This window comes from Oryctolagus cuniculus, chromosome 12 (assembly GCF_964237555.1).
Source record: "Oryctolagus cuniculus chromosome 12, mOryCun1.1, whole genome shotgun sequence".
Classification (NCBI taxonomy): domain Eukaryota; kingdom Metazoa; phylum Chordata; class Mammalia; order Lagomorpha; family Leporidae; genus Oryctolagus; species Oryctolagus cuniculus.
The window spans coordinates 87,332,508-87,349,748 of record NC_091443.1 but is presented as its reverse complement, the minus strand read 5'-3'; the positions used below and the strand labels follow the sequence as shown (position 1 = coordinate 87,349,748).

At 40.6% G+C, this 17,241-nt stretch overlaps 1 protein-coding gene across 22 annotated transcripts in view; it reads left to right on the top strand.

Moving 5' to 3' along the window:
- CSNK1G1 (casein kinase 1 gamma 1) overlaps positions 1-17,241 on the top strand; it is a 208,369-nt gene that overhangs the window by 82,815 nt on the left and 108,313 nt on the right. For all 22 annotated transcript variants that reach the window (XM_051821876.2, XM_002718121.5, XM_051821873.2 and 19 more), the window contains one exon: positions 13,436-13,476. In XM_051821876.2, coding sequence (XP_051677836.1) covers positions 13,436-13,476 — 41 coding nt within the window. The remainder of the gene's footprint in view (positions 1-13,435; positions 13,477-17,241) is intronic.

The following is a 17,241-nucleotide window of genomic DNA, read 5'->3' as shown; positions in this document are numbered from 1 at the left end:
TCCCTCCACGTCTCCTATGTGAGTCATCAGCGGTGGCTTACCAAGGTTTACATCAGCAGGAAGTGGATCAGGGACTCAATCCAGGCACTCAGACATGGGATATGGGCATCCCAAGCAGTGTCCCAACTGCTGCACTAAACTACAATCCCTATCATTCTTCTGAGACCTGTAACTTCTTTTCTTTTCTTTTCTTTTTTTTAAAGATTTTATTTATTTACTTGAAAGTCAGAATTACACAGAGAGAGAGAGAGAGAGGCAGAGAGAGAGAGGTCTTCCATCCGATGGTTCATTCCCCAGTTGGCTACAACAGCTGGAGCTGGGCTGATCCGAAGCCAGGAGCCAGGAGCTTCTTCTAGGTCTTCCCATGTGGGTGCAAGGGCCCAAGGACTTGGGCCATCTTGTAATGCTTTCCCAGGCCATATCAGAGAGCTGGATTGGAAGTGGAACAGCCGGGACTCGAACTGGTGCCCATGTGGGACGCTGGCACCGCAGGTGGTGGCTTTCCCCACTAAGCCACAGTGCCGCCCCTGTAACTTATTTTCATCATAGAAATTTTACTTATTAACTTTATTTAAGGTGTATTATATCTGGAAAATTTGCTAACATTAGTTTCCTAGTTCATGTGGTTTCTTTTTTTAAGATTTATTTATTTGGAAGTCAGAATTAGAGGGAGACTCACACACACACACACACACACACACAGAGAAAGGGAGGGCAGGAGGGAGGGAAGGAGAGAGGGACTCCATTTGCTGGTTCATTCCTCAGAAGGCTGTGATGGCCAGTACTGAGACTGGCTAAAGCCAGGAGCTTCATCCAGGTCACCCATGTGGGTGGCAGGGGCCTAAGTAGTTGGGCTCTCTACTACTGCTTTTCCCAGCCATTATCTGGGAACTGGATCAGGAGTGGAGCAGCCAGGACACAAACTGGTTTCCATATGGGATGCTGGTGTTGTACATGGTAGCTTTATTTGCTATATATACCACAATGCCTGCCCCATCCTAGTTCATGTTTAAGAACTACTAATGCTATTTTAATTAAAAGGTATAATGTGAATGAGTCAGTATTAATACAAAAATACGTATGTTGAATCCAAAATAAAGTTTAAACCGTTCCATTTTTAATAATATAAAAAAGAATAAACATGAGTAAATTTGACAAAATGAGCACAAAATTTATGCTCTAAGAACCAAAAACATTATGCAAGAAATTAAGAACTAAATACATGACAAAACATCCCACTTTCTTGGATCTTAAGAGAATATTGTTATGATACAAGCACTCATCAAATTGATATGTGCATTCAGAATAATTCCTGCCGGAATCACAGCTGTAGAAATTTTTTGTAGAAAAATTTTTTGTAGAAAAATGTAGAAATAATTTTTAGAAATTAAGAAAGCAGTGTTAAAACTCATATGAAATTGTAAGGGACTCAAAAGAACCAAAACAATTTTGAGGAAGAACAAACCTGGATGACTTATACTTTTGGTCTCAAAACTTACTACAAAGTAGCAGTAATCCAGACAGTTCAGTATGAGGATAGAAATACAGATCAGTTGAATAGAGTTGAGAAGTCAGCTATGTTGCTTTTGGACAAGTATGCCAAAATCATTATAACAAATTTACTAGAATAAATGAACAGCCATGTTCAGAAGATTAAACTTAAGTCCTCACCTTCATACCATATATAAAAATCCCAAATATATCAAATGACCAAATATATTAGCCAAAACAGTAAAACTCTTTGAAGAAAGAAAACATAAGAAGCTTATTTCCCTCATCTCCAGTCCATGGTAGTAGATTCTTAGATATGACACCAAAAGCACAAAATGTAGAAAAAAATTAGATCCATTGGACATAATAAAAATTAGAAACTATTGTGTTATAAGGAACACCTTCAAGTAGGTAAAAACTGTCGACATTTAACCCATTGATTAAGATGCCTGCATCCCCTATCAGAGTACCTGTGTTCTACTGCCCTCTCTGCCTCATGATTCCAGCTTTCTTCTAGTATAGACATCAGAAGGCAGCAGTGACAGTCCAAGGATTTGGGTCCCCACCACTCACATAGGAGACATAGATTCAGTTCCAGACACCTGACTTTGGCCTAGTCCAGCCTTGGCTTTTGTGAGTATTTGAGGAATGAACTAGCAGATTGAAATTCTCTCTCTTCATCTGCCTCTGTCTCCTGTATCTCTGTGTTTCAAATAAATTAAAAATAATTAACAAAAACTACTTGAAAAGGAAAACTGATTCTTGTGATAACAGTCCATACAAATTGCTTTTGAGCATGGTAGTTGGGAATTACTGATTGGGAAGAGACAAAAAAGCCTACTGGGGTGCTCACAATGTACTCGCTCCAAAAGTGATTGCATTAATTTAGTTTGTGTATATAAAGAAAATATACTGAGCTATATACAGTTAAGTTTTGTATCCATTATCACATGTAAGTTAAACTTCAATGAAAGAGAAAAAAAAAAGTAAAGCAGAATGACCAAAAAGATGTGCCATTTGTGCAAGAAGGTTAAAATTTGTTTTCTTATATTAATAGCTGTATGTATCAGCGGCCTTTACACAGCTTTCCAATGTTTTGTAGAATTAGTTGCTTCACAAACACTGGCTTTACACAAAGCTGAAAATTATGTGCCAGACTCTTTAGGAAAATGTCTAAAATAGTAAGGCAGAACTGTTTTAAAAAATAAGAAATATATAAGTTAATGTTGCTGTTCATGTGAATTCTTTCATTAAAAATACATATAGGCCGGCGCTGCGGCTCACTAGGCTAATCCTCTGCCTTGTGGCGCTGGCACACGGGGTTCTAGTCCCGGTCGGGGCGCCGGATTCTGTCCCGGTTGCCCCCTTCCAGGCCAGCTCTCTGCTATGGCCCGGGAGTGCAGTGGAGGATGGCCCAAATGCTTGGGCCCTGCACCCCATGGGAGACCAGGAGAAGCACCTGGCTCCTGGCTTCGGATCAGCGCTGTGTGCCGGCCGCAGCCAGGGCCACGGCGGCCATTGGAGGGTGAACCAACGGCAAAAGGAAGACCTTTCTCTCTCTCTCTCTGTCCACTCTGCCTGTCAAAAAAAAAAAAAAAAAAAAAAAAGAAAGACACAGGACATATGCATCTGTGGGATCTACCAAGTTCTTAGATCTGTGGATACTCCAATGTGTGCATTACTTGAGGTGCCTAAATAAAATGATATACATATATCTAATTTTACTGCTGCTATAATCACATTATTATCTGTATTTCCTTTAGATGGGCATTAGCTTCTAGAATGAAGGCATACATTTTTATTGGCAGGGAAATATATTTGACTATTTTACCTGATTATCAAGTAATTGACAGTCATGATTTTTCTTCATATGAAATTGTTTGCTTTAGAACCTTTGGGCCTTTTCTTCTATCTGGTGGTTGAAATGTCTTTGATACTGTCACATCCATTTACATAAGTTTTCATTTGTCTTTTAATTTCCCACTTTGATAATGCAGAGGCCTTTAAATAGCAAATAATTAATCTGTTCTGAAAAAGTACTTCAAATCTGTTAGAGACCCATAATGAAATATTTACTACTAAAATGATAGGACATTTGGAATTTGTTTCAAAATAATTCAGTTTTTCAAATTGGGTGCTATTACAATGAGGGGAATCATATATCTGAAAATTTGTGTAATAAAAATGTTGAAGTAAAAGTAATACTTTTTCTGCTGCAGAACACTATTTTTTCTAGAACGATTCATTCCAGTTTTTTCTCCATCACTATACTGTAGAAAGTGTTAACATTTTCTTTGAAAATGCTGCATATGCTCCTTATGAGGTGTGGGCCAGGCTTTATTTATGAATAATGACTTCTACCTCATCCATTCCTTTAACTCCTGTCCTGTTTACCTCACTCCACTCAACCTCACTACAGATTGGCAGCTACTTGAAATACCATAATTTTTCTTATTAACAGATTGATCAAATCATCATGTTTATTACTTTAGGAAAATCATACAAGCTAATCACTGTCAAAAGCTTTTCATCTCAAAATGAAATAATTGAAATTGCTTTTCAGAAGGTATTTATTGGGCGCTGGTGGCCTGCAATGCTGGCATCCCATTTAGGTGCCCGTTTGTGTCCCTGCTGCTCCACTTGCAATCCCGCTTTCTGCTATTGGCCTGGGAAAGCAGTGGGAGAATGCCCAAGTGCTTGGGTTACTGCACCCACGTGGGAGACCCAGAGGAAGCTCTGTCTCTCCCTGTCTCCCTCTGTAACTCTTCCTCTCAAATAAATAAATATTTTTTTAAAAAAGGTTTTTATTGATAGTTTTTCTTGAACAAAATTCACGGTAAAGAATAATTATATTATGAGACCAGTGTTGTGACATAGTGGGTTAAACTGCTGCCTGTGATGCTGGCATCCCATTTGAGTAGATTGGAGTCCTGGCTGCTCTGCTTCTAGTCAGGCTCCCTGATGATGTTCCTGGGAAAGCAACAGAAGGTGGCTCGAGTTCTTGGGCCCCTGTACCTATGTGGGAGCCCAGGATGGAGCTCCTGGCTTCGGTCTGGCCCAGCCCTGGCCATCATGGCCATTTGAAGAGTGAACCAGCTAACAGAAGATTTCTCTTTCTCTGTTTCTTCCTCTTTCTGTGTACCTCTGCTTTTCAAATAAATAAAATCTAAAAAAAAAATTATATTGCCATCCAACACACATAGACAATATGTATGTATATAAAGAATGTATTGATGAAGACATTCTCTTTAAAAAAAAAAAAAGGTTATTTATTTATTTGAAAGACAATGTGCTTGAGAAAGGTTGAGAGAAAGAAAGAGAGATATCAGGATCTTCCATCCACTGGTTCACTTCCTAAGCGCCCTCAACAGCTGGGGCTGGGTCAGGTGAAGTCAGGAGCCAGGAATTCCATCTGGTCTAATACGTGAGTGGCAGGAAACCAAGTACTTGGGCCATAATTCTCGGCCTTCCTAAGTTCATTGGCAGGAAATTGGTTTGGAAGCGGAGGAGCTGGAACTTGAACCAACTCTCTAAATAGGATGTGGACATCCCAAGTGGCTGCTTAGCCCTCTGAACTACATTGAAGACATTCTTAAAAATAAATGCTTAAATATATTTTCTTTGCACTCTACTAATGGAACATGCCTTGCAGCTTATGAAACATTTTGGCATTATTTGTTAATAATAAATATACCCTGCAACATCAAGCTTTGAGAGTTAATTTTTGTGATTAACTACTTACCGTATGGATCCTCCTTACTGCTAACTGCTAACCATTTTGGAAATGTTTCTGCATGGTGTATTAATAAATCAATAGTGTTAAGTTAGTAAAAATTAAAAATTCCTCTGGCTGCTTCCTTGTTATCTTCTACACTTAATCTTAGCCAAAGGGCTGAGAAGCGATTACGTATTATCTTCTCACCCCTAATCATAACTCTTGCTTAAAAAGACATTTCTCTGGGTAGAGGATGCAATAGACCAACCTGACCTCCTTGCTCTAAGCAAGCACGGTAGCCAATTTGAGTTAGGTAAAAAGTGGTTAGTAATTTTAACCACTAATTGCCTCAAGTTCATTTGGCTGGAATTTTTTAAATTCCAGGTAATGTTTTATACTTTTACTACTTTGACTTTTTAGGGCAAGGAAATGTAACAGCCAGAGCTCTAACCTTGGGAGGGAACCTGAGTCTGTGTGTTCCTTTATCACTGAGACTGTGAAACTGAGACCTGCTGGTTCTTTGAAATAATCCTGTCTGATGAAGCTTACGGTAAATGTTGCCTTTGTAGGTAACTTACTGCAACAGGAAGTCTTCATTCACAGGGGCTTATGGGCAGCATCACATAGAGGACTGCTGCTTCAAAAGGGCTGAGTTTAGATAAAAAGCTCCCAGAACTACTATGTAAGGCTGTATTTTTTCCAGGAATAATTAAAGAACCCCATAGCCAGGAAGTGAGCTTGGGAGATGCTGTGGATTTTGTGCAACAGCTACTAAAAGCTTTGCGTGCTTGGGATTGTGCCATCTCATCAATGGTCTTTTTTTGTCCTTTATACTGCCTGCATGTCTCATCATTATTGATATTTTCGCTTTTAGCTGAAGCGGTTATTCATTTTTAAATGGGCAGGATTTTAACCCTCAATCTTTGTAATTAAATTCTTCCAGAGCAAAAATTTTGAGTACTGTATATCACTGGGGATAGTGGCTAAATGATTGTCTAGACTTCCACATGGCTGCGTTTTATGTTAGCCTGTTCAGTTTTAATGACACATATGCCCCTGGCAAAGAAATTCATTTGAGGGGCTGGCACTGTGGTGGAGCAGGTAAAGCCTCTGCCCACAGTGCCAGCATCCCACATGTGCACAGGTTTGAGTCCTGGCTGCTCCACTTCCAATCCTATGCTATGGCCTGGGAAAGTGGTAGAAGATGGCCCAAGTCCTTTGGGCCCCTCCACCCGCATGGAAGACCTGGAAGTGAAGAAGCTCCTGGCTCTTGGCTTCTGATCAGCACAGCTCCAGACAATGCAGCCATCTGGGGAGAGAACCAGTGAATGGAAGACCTCTCTCTCTCTGCCTCTGCCTCTCTGAAACTCTGCATTTCAAATAAATGAATAATTCTTTTTAAAAAATTAATTTGAATGGTACTTAGCTCAGGCGAATTGAGTCACCTTCAGTGCCTCTTAAGAAAAAGGGTAAGTGGGTAACATATATTTATGGAGAAAGTAAGGAGACACAGGTAAACTGGCATTTTGTGACATTTCAGCCACCATGTTTGGTGTTACATAGACTGTCTCATTTATTATGCTTTTGCAATAGTATTCTTTTGTGTAAATACGAACATTGAAGCTGAGAGACATTTTATAATTTATCACTTCAGTTTATAGGGAATTTGAAGAAGAAGGCATTATAGAATGGTAGATGATCATTGCTTATTCCTCCTGCCTCTTTTAAAAAAAGATTCACTCATTCGTTTGTTTATTAAGCAGAGCTGCAGAGGGAAAAGGAAAGACAGGGAAAGGGAGAGATCTTTCATCTGCTGGAGCCAGGGCCTCCGTTTGGGTCTCCCACATGAGTGGCAGTGGCCCAACCATCTGGGCCATCAGCTGCCTTCTTAGGCGTACTAGCAGGCTGCTGGATCAGAAGCAGAGCAGTTAAGACTCAAACTCCTAGTCCAATATGGGCCCTTCTCTGTCCTGGCTCTTTGTATTCTCCACTAATTAAGAGCATCATTTTTGACATCCTGTTTTCCTTATCTGTCACATTTTGAAATTATCCAAAAGCATTAGCTTTTTCTTCAAAATGCTTTGTTTATTTGAAGATTTATTTATTTATTTGAAAGGCAGAGTTAGAGGAAGAGACTGGGATCTTCCATCCACTGGTTCACTTCCCAAATGGCCAGCATCTGGAGCTGGGCCAGTCCAAAGCCAAGGAACCTTGAACTCCATCTAGGTCTCCCAGATGAGTGATGGGGGCGCAAGTACTTGAGCCATCACTGCAGCTTTCCCAGGAATGTTCGCAGGGAGCTGAACTGGAAGTGGAACAGCTGGACTTCAATCAGTGCTTATATGTGATGCTGGCATTACAGGCAGCTGCTTAACCCATTACACCACAATGCTGGCCCCTGTAATCCTATTTTTTTAAAAACATTTTTTAAATGTTTAATTACTTCTTTATTTTATAGGTAGAGAGACCGAGAGCTCCCATATGGTGGTTCATTTTCCAAATGTTTAAAACAATCAGAGCTAAGATCCAGGATCTCAATCCAGGTCTCCCAAGTGAGGGTCAGGAACCCTGTTATTTGAACTGTCACAACTGCCTCACATGTCCACATTAGCAGGAACCTATAGTTGGAGCTGAAGCTGAGTATTGCACCTGGGTACTCTGATATGGGATGCAGTCATCTTTTTTTTTTTTTTTTTTAAGATTTATTTATTTATTTGAAAAGCAGAGTTACAGAGAGAAGAGAGAAGGAAAGAGGCCTCCCATCTGCTGGTTCACACCCCAGATGGCTGCAACGACTGGAGCTGGGCTAGGCCCAAGAGAGGAACCAGGAGTTTCTTCAAGGTCTCCTGTGTGGGTGCAGGGGCCCAAGGACTTGGGCCATCCTCCTCTGCTTTCTCAGGTGCATGAACTGGAGCTAGATCGGAAGTGGAGCAGCGGGGACTCCAACCAGTGCCAATATGGGATGTCGGCATCACAGGTGGCCGCTTTACTCCGTATCCAACAATGCCATTCCCCTACCCCAATATTATTTTAGTCATCTTCCAACAATTGTTATTTCATACCTGTAATAATAATAGAAATAATAAAAAGTATATTTATTTGGCACTTTGTGATGTACAGAGTACTTTCATGTGTTCTATGATATGTGGTCCTTGCAACTACTCTATCAATTAGACATTATTCTTCAAATATTCTGCTATAAAAATGATCTATTCATCTTTCTAGTTATTCCATTCTCTTGTTTTATATACTGGGGCCAGGTTAGCGTTTTGAAACTAAAATTTCCACCATTTGCTTTTTATTTATTTTGACCTTGAATTTTTTTATTTTTACAATTAGTTTTTAACAGATTCAATATAGTTCATAGATACAATTCTAAGAACATAGTGATACTTCCTTCCCCTCTCCCCCTCTTCCCCTTATCCTTCCCACCTCCTCCTTTATTTTCTTAGTTTTTGAGATAACATTTTAAATTTATATTACAGTAAAACATAATCATACTTCATCAAATAAGAAGTTTAATAAGTAAAAAATAAAAACACCGTAGTTAGAATATAGGCAACGGCTATAAACAATAGTTGAGGCTGTTGCTGTGGCTAACTTGGTTAATCCTCCGCCTGCGACGCCGGCATCCCATATGGGCACACCGGGTTCTAGTCCTGGTTGCTCCTCTTCCAGTCCAGCTCTCTGCTGTGGCCTGGAAGGGCAGTGGAGGATGGCCCAAGTGCTTGGGCCCCTGCACCCGCATGGGAGACCAGACAGAAAGAATCTCCTGGCTTCGGATCAGCGCAGCGCCGGCCATAGCGGCCATTTAGGGAGTGAGCCAATGGAAGGAAGACGTTTCTCTCTGTCTCTATCACTGTCTAACTCTGCCTGTCAAAAAAAAAAAAAAAAAAAAAAAAAAAAAAAAAAAAGTTGAATGAAACAGTGACTGTTTCACCCCTATACAGTAAATTTTAACATAATCACAGATCATTAAACTTGCAGTAGTATAACTTCTTCTTCTTTTTTTTGACAGGCAGAGTGGACAGTGAGAGAGAGAGACAGAAAGGTCTTCCTTTGCCGTTGGTTCACCCTCCAATGGCCGCCGTGGCCAGTGTGCTGCGGCCGGCGCACCGCGCTGATCCAATGGCAGGAGCCAGGTGCTTCTCCTGGTCTCCCATGAGGTGCAGGGCCCAAGTACTTGGGCCATCCTCCACTGCACTCCCTGGCCACAGCAGAGAGCTGGCCTGGAAGAGGGGCAACTGGGACAGAATCCGGTGCCCCGACTGGGACTAGAACCCGGTGTGCGGCGCCACAAGGCAGAGGATTAGCCTAGTGAGCCGTGGCGCTGGCCAAGTAGTATAACTTCTTATAAGGTTTTATTTTTTATTAGAGGGGCAGAGTTACAGAGAGAAAGATCTATCCACTGGTTTACTCCCCAAATGGCTGCAATGGCCAGGGCTGGGCCGATCTGAAGCCTGGAGCTAGGAGCTTGTTCCGGATCTCCCACGTGGGTGCAGGTGCCCAAGGACTTGGGCCATCTTCTACTGCTTTCCTAGGCCATAGCAGAGAGCTGGATTGGAAGTGGAGCAGCCAGGACATGAACTGGCACCTATATGGGATGTTGGCACAGCAGGCGGAGGCTTAGCCTACTATGACATAGCACCATCCCTAGTAGAATAAGATTCTTAACCATTGGTTCAACAAAGGTATAAAACAAAGTTTTACAAAACCATATTTGTAGCAGTACTAATGCATGCAGGCATATTTTTTGTTCTTTGTTTTTTATTTGTTTTGTTTTGGTTTTAAATTTTAGATCTCAATGTACAAGGGAGAACATGTGGTATTCGTCTTTTCTGTGTGTAGCTTATTTCATTCAACATGATGTCCTCTAGGCATTTGCTTTTATTCTTCTGAACAGAAATTCAGTGCACATTTGCATTTAAGATTATCTATAATCTGATTCTAAATTAGTCTTCCTAGGGCAGGCATTGTGTTAAGCCACTGCTTGGCCTGGGATATGAGTCCTGCCTAGCTTCCAGTGCACTTTCCTGCAAATGTGTGTGGGAAGCAGCATTGGATGGCCCAAATACTTGGGTTCCTGCCACCCACATGGGAGACCTGGAGAGAGTTCAGGTCTCCTGGTTTCATTCAGCCTGGTCCAGTCCCAGCTATTGCAGGAATTTGTGAGTGAACTAGTAGATGGAAGATGTTTCTATGTTTCTCGCACTGTTTCTCTGCCTTTTAAATATATAAACTTTTTTAAAAAAATAACATTTTAAAAGTTGTCGTAGGATTTCCTCACTGGAAATTTCTGTGTACATCAAATCAATTTTATTACTTAAAGCAAATACCATATGTCAGATACTGCATCATTGTTCGTGTTGATATTTTCAAATGCCCTTTAGTTCTGTTAATGCTTCCAGGGCTTACTTGAAGTGCCACTTATGCCCAAATGCATTGCTTTCCCTTCCAAGCTCTTCAGCTGACTTGTTCATATTTCTGTTTTAACACTCATTACATTATGTAATTTACTTGAAAAAACTTTTGAGTCACCACGAGCAAGGTCCTGTTTGAAAGCTAGAATGCAGTCTACAGGGTGAGGATGAATATTGCTCATTATAGATTTTCAGTGTCTGCTTATGATGCGTATTGAATATTGAAATACTTTCCCCTACCAGAGGTCTCTTACTTTTCTAGTTAATTTTTTATTCAGCCTACAAGTAAACCTAGGTACTCCATAAATCACATATCTGATTGTGTCACTTCCCTACTTTAAAACCTTTCGGTTTATTTAACTTTTAAATATTTATTTATTTATTTGAAAGTTACAGAGAGAGATTGAGATCTTCCATCTGCTGGGTCACTCCCCAAATGTACACAGTGGCCACGACTGGGCGAGGCTGAAGCCAGAAACCGAAGACTCCATCCAGGTCACCCACAAGGGTGACAGGGGCCCAGGAACTTGGCCATCTTCCACTGCTCCCCAGGTGCATTAGTAGGAAGCTTCATCCAAAGTGCAGCAGCCTGGATTCCAACTAGCACTCCAACTAGCACTAAGTTACTAGGCAGTAACTTGGCTGACTGTGCTGCAGCACTGGCCACCTTATTAAATATAATTTTAAAAGATTGTTTTGATGGGATCATTACTCAGAACAAGTAATTTTTAGAGGCTTAATGCATTAACATATAGTGTGGGAGAGGGTTCCTATTTTCTTGTGCTTCCTTAAAAAGACAAGTTGTACATCTTATAATGGTTTCTTAGCTGCTTGGCAACCTGTTAGTGTCCTCCCCCACTTCTTAAAATTTTATTTATTTATTTGAAAAAGTTACAGAGAGAGAAGGAATGACAAAGAGAGATCATCTACTGGTTTACTCTCCAGATGGCTACAACAGCCAGGGCTGGGCCAGGCCAAAGCCTGGAGCCAGGAGCTTCATCTGGCTCTCCCACTTGGATGGCAGGGGCCCAAACGCTTGGGCTATCTCTTACTTTCCCCAGGCTGTTAGCAGAGCGTTAACTTCTGATCCAAGAACTTGGATCAGAAGTGGAGTATCTGGGCCGTGAACTGGTGCTCATGTAGGATGCTGGTGTCGCAGACAGTGGCTTTACCTGCTTTGCTATATAATGCAGGTCCTGTGAGTCCTCTTTATTATGTTACTTGCAGATGAAAATTATTTCTAAATTACTATACTCTTTGGCATGTACTTATCAACCTGACAGCAGTATGGAAAATACAGTGATTTATGGAGTACCTAGGTTTGCGCCCCAGCTATGCTCCTGATTCCAGCTTTCTGCTAATGTACACCCTGGGATCCACCAGATGATGACTCAAGCATCTGGGTCACTGCCACGCACAAAAGATAACTGGATTGAGTTCCTGTCTTCTGCCTGGTAGTTGTGGGCATTTGAGATGTGAACTAATGAATGCAAGTTTTCTGTGTCTTTTTCTCGGTCTCTTTGTTTACTCAGATAAATATATTTAAAGAGTAGTGATTTAGTTATATTGCAAATGGCTTTTTATTTCCAAATCAAGTGCTTTGTTTTTCTTTATTATAATAATATGTTCTGTATAAAAATTCAAAAATGCTAAGAAAGTCATTTCATAACTTTAATATATCTTTCTATGTTCTTTTCCATGCATCAGCTATACACACACACACACAGATAACATTAACTTATGTGTATTATTTAAAAAGTGGTCATAAATGTAACATTTCATCAGTAAGGATTTTGAGTGTAAGAACATCCTGAAAACTTAGATAAAATTGCTACCCTCAAAATACTTACAGTCCAGATGGATAACACAGTGCAAAAATATAAGAAGCAATACGAAGTTTAATACAGAGGCTAAACTATATGGTGTATATGAAGCACCCAGGAGGAATTAAAAAGTTAAGACTGTAAGGATCCGTGGGGGCGGGGCTGGGAGAGGTGAGCTGAGCTAAGTGGGCAGCATGTAGTATGAGCGAACTAAATGATAGCTGTTTGCTCTCATCTTCATCACAATGCCAAATTCTTGGTCTAGATGTCTAGGAGAATGTTGATTCCTTTTGCAAAAGTGGGGAAATTGAGAGGAAAAATTATCTTAGGAAGAACTTTGAAATGTCCAAGTGTTGTCAGGTGAAGATCTACTTCCTGAAGTGCATAAAGACACTAGAGTTTTGTTGGATAAAAATAGTCAAGACAGCTTTGAGAATCACCCACTTACAGAAAATAGATGAGTTCTCTGAAGGTGTTTGGACAATAATTCATTTCATTTTATACTGTTTTTTAGTGCCAACTAAATAACCTGTCAAAATGCACAATTCCTATTTGTCAGTGAGTTATAAGAAGAAGGATTTGTAATTATTATACCAAGAGTTAAAAATCTCTATCTTTGAAATTCTGGCATTTCTTCTTGTTTGGCTCAAGGCTTAATATTTGGAAAATATTAAATAAGAATGTATAAGTATGTGTGAGAGACACAGAGAGAGAAAAAGAGGGAGGGAGAGGAAAAAGTGATATTTGTTCTCTTTTTCTCAAAAAAAATTCTCACATGTAGCTTAAGTTTCCAAGTTGTCAAGCTGTTTCTGTTCTAGTCTTTCTGGATCTCATTATTTCTATTTAGTTTTTCACTTAGAAGTCCTGTGTCACATATGTGAATAGCATTGGGAATGTGACCTTTCTCATGACCCTGTAAGCTAAGGTTTTGCTTTTCATTTCCCAGAATAAATGTCACTAAAACATACATTCTGCTTTCTCCTTAGGTAAAAATCTCTACACCAATGAATATGTAGCAATCAAACTGGTGAGTAGATCTTTGTTTATAGTAACTATGTTTTGATGTTGTCACTGCTCATATCTTTTTACAGGAGATAGTTGCAAGTATTCACAAAAATACTAATGCTGTTTTTTTGTTGCATATGATCCCACATAGTCATTTTTCTTCAATTATACTCTTACAGTGACTGTATACTATATAACAAAATAGTTAGATGATGTTAACTGTAATATAACAATGATGAGGAAAAAATCAGTCAATAAAAATATCTGGAAGAACTAGTAATTCTGTGAACTCTGTACTTTTCACGGTGCTATCTTTTTATTTATTTATTTATTTATTTAGACAGGCAGAGTTAGACAGTGAGAGAGAGAGAGACAGAAAGGTCTTCCTTTTCCGTTGGTTCACCCCCTAAGTGGCGGCTTCAGCCAGCATGTTGCGGCCGGCACACCGTGCTGACCTAAAGCCAGGAGCCAGGTGTTTCTCCTGGTCTCCCATGTGGGTGTAGGACCCAAGCACTTAGGCCATCCTCCACTGCACTCCCGGGCCACAGCAGAGAGCTGGCCTGGAAGAGGGGCAACCGGGACAGAATCCAGCGCCCGACCGGGACTAGAACCTGGTGTGCCAGCACTGCAGGCGGAGGATTAGCCTAGTGAGCCGCGGCACCGGCCCACAGTGCTATCTTAAAAAGATAAAATCATTAGAAAATCATTCTTGAACATGAATGATCCATTTTTTAAGTGTAAGGAGTTTATTACCATACTTAGAAAAAAAATCTGATTACCTAATAAATATGGCCTTAAAAAGCTGGCAGGAGTTCACTTCATAATGTTAATACTAGTCTTATGAATAATTTAGTCATTGAAAATAGCATCCAATTTTTAAGATTTTTTTTGAGAATTAATAATCTGGCCGGCGCCGTGGCTCACTAGGCTAATCCTCCGCCTTGCGGCGCCAACACACCGGGTTCTAGTCCCGGTCGGGGTGCCGGATTCTGTCCCGGTTGCCCCTCTTCCAGGCCAGCTCTCTGCTGTAGCCAGGGAGTGCAGTGGAGGATGGCCCAAGTGCTTGGGCCCTGCACCCCATGGGAGACCAGGATAAGTACCTGGCTCCTGCCATTGGATCAGCGCGATGCACCGGCCGCAGCGCGCCAGCCGCAGCGGCCATTGGAGGGTGAACCAATGGCAAAAGGAAGACCTTTCTCTCTGTCTCTCTCTCTCACTGTCCACTCTGCCTGTCAAAAAAAAGAGAGAGAGAGAGAGAGAATTAATAATCTTAGGAAAATTATTTAACTTATATTTAAGGTCGATATCAAAGCATCTTTGATTCAGTATAACTAGTTCCTATGAAACTGTGTAAATGTCCTCTCAGTAAGTTTCCCAGAACTTACAGGGAATGTTTGGCTTTATTAGTTGGAAATCAGAAACATTCATGGTTGAAGGAAATAGCTTGAGATAATCAAATGCTGTGTTTTGTCTAAGGTATTGCATTTACCAACATCCATACCTGTTCTGTTGTTGGTCCCTTCCTTTTGTTTATCTTGTCAGTTTGCGGAAGAATTAGGATTATCCTGGGGAGAACTGATAGTCATCAGTTTAGATTCTCTAAGGCAGATGGCAGCAGGGTTTAGCACAGGTAACTTAAAGAGAATGGGATGTGTGTGTGTGTTTATTTGGAACTCTTGGAGACCAGGGAGCAGAAAGAGAGGTGATATCTGTAACAGCACAGGTCAGTCATCTTCTCAGATTGACTATTAAAGGATGAACCTTTATTTATGTATAGGAAATTAATTGTTGTGTTAAAGTATTCTCTAGTACATCTTTGTTTTTACTTTTTCAGTTTTACTACTTTTAGAAGTTGGGATGATCTTTGATCATTTGTATCTATGACAGAAAGCAGTTCCTAAAATACTTCAGAATTTTACCTCATTGCTGTATTATTTATTATTGTTCCTTTATTTTTTAAGACTTCTTTTGAAACTTTTTATTAAGGGACAGATCTTTCTTTTTTTTTTTTTTTCTGAATAGTAAATAGTTTATTGGTAAGTATATGGTTTCAATGGCAATAACAAATTCACTTGAAGAGGATACAATATAAAGTCAAAGAATAAATGCTTTTTAATCATCAGAAAATCTGTGGCCATTAGGGCTGTCACGTAGAAATCCAAAATCACTCAGAGGCCAAATCTTAAATAAGATTCGTCCTCTTATTAGTCCCTATGGAATAGGGGACAGATCTTTCTATCTAGATTTCTTCTACCAAGTTCATAGTATTTAACCTGTATAAATAAGCTTACGTAACATATTGTTGGCATAATTGGCCGGCCATTACATTTCATTTTACTTTTATGAAATGTTTATTCTGGCCTGGTGTTGTGGTTTGCAGCTGCTTAAGCCACCACCTGGGACACTGACATCCCATATCGGAGCACTGGTTCAAGTGCCAGCTCCTTGTCTTCTTCTTTTTTTTTTTTTTTTTTTTTTTAGACAGGCAGAGTGGATAGTGAGAGAAAGAGACAGAGAGAAAGGTCTTCCTTTTCCGTTGGTTCACCCCCTAATGGCCGCTGCAGCCAGTGCACCACGCTGATCCGATGGCAAGAGCCAGGTGCTTCTCCTGGTCTCCCATGTGGGTGCAGGGCCCAAGCACTTGGGCTATCCTCCACTGCCTTCCCTGGGCCACAGCAGAGAGCTGCACTGGAATAGGGGCAACCGGGACAGAATCCGGCACCCCAACCGGGACTAGAACCCAGTGTGCCGGCGCCACAGGCGGAGGATTAGCCTAGTGAGCCTTGGCGCCGCAGGGGCCCTTGACACCCAAATGGGAAACCTAGTGGAGTTCTGGACTCCTGGCTTCATTGTGGATAATTTCCTCCTATTGTAGCCATCTGGGGAATGAACCAGCAGGTGGAAGATCTCTTTCTGTCTCTCTTTCTCTGTTAATTTGCCTGTCAAATAAGTAAATAAATCTTTAAAAAAAAAAGCCACACTTCTGTTCTGATTCATATGGCCAATAATTAAAGCTAAAAATAGTATTCATAACATTTAGTATGGTGTGTCTCAGGCCCACATTCCTCTTTCAAATAAGTCTTAAATAAAGGTGCTTTAGAAAATGGTCTCATCTATGAGACTCGAGCTGCCGGGCTTATTTTCCAGGGAACATAGGAGGACAGTAATTGAACTCCTTTCATTGTAACAGCAAAATTTGCCTTAGGCCTCATTCTCCTACAAGGTAGCCATCTGCTGACAGTTTAGGATTTCAAGCAGCCATGTGTGTTCCAAAAAAACTGTGATTCTGGCAAATAGCCAGCCCTCTATGGCAAGATCATCAGCTTCTGGCATAGAAGTGCAAGGAAGCCCTGATACTGTTCTTTCAGTTCTGCTTTGTTTGGATCTTCATTAGGAACTCTTATGTCTTAGATTTCTAAAAATATTTTAAAATATACACACATGTACAAAGTAAACAAAATAGTATAATAAGACCTTCTTTTTCTTATTGCCCTGATTTTAGTAGTTTTTTTGAACAGAGGTTTTTTAATGATTGCAGTTAGAAAAAAATCCTCATACTTCTGATCTAGCTGTGGACTCAGTGTTTTCAAGGCCCTTCATTCGCTGTGTTTTCGCAGAAGCTCCTTGAAGCCCCATTTGGCTGAACAGGCCACAGCCAGGAGCTGCTGGGGTTGCCTGAAAGGTGTAAGTTCCCAGCGTCTGTGATAAAAGCCCTTCATATCTGAGTGTATGATTAGGTTGTAGGCCTGCTTTCAGTCCTAGAACTCTAAAAAAGCGTTTAGCTTTT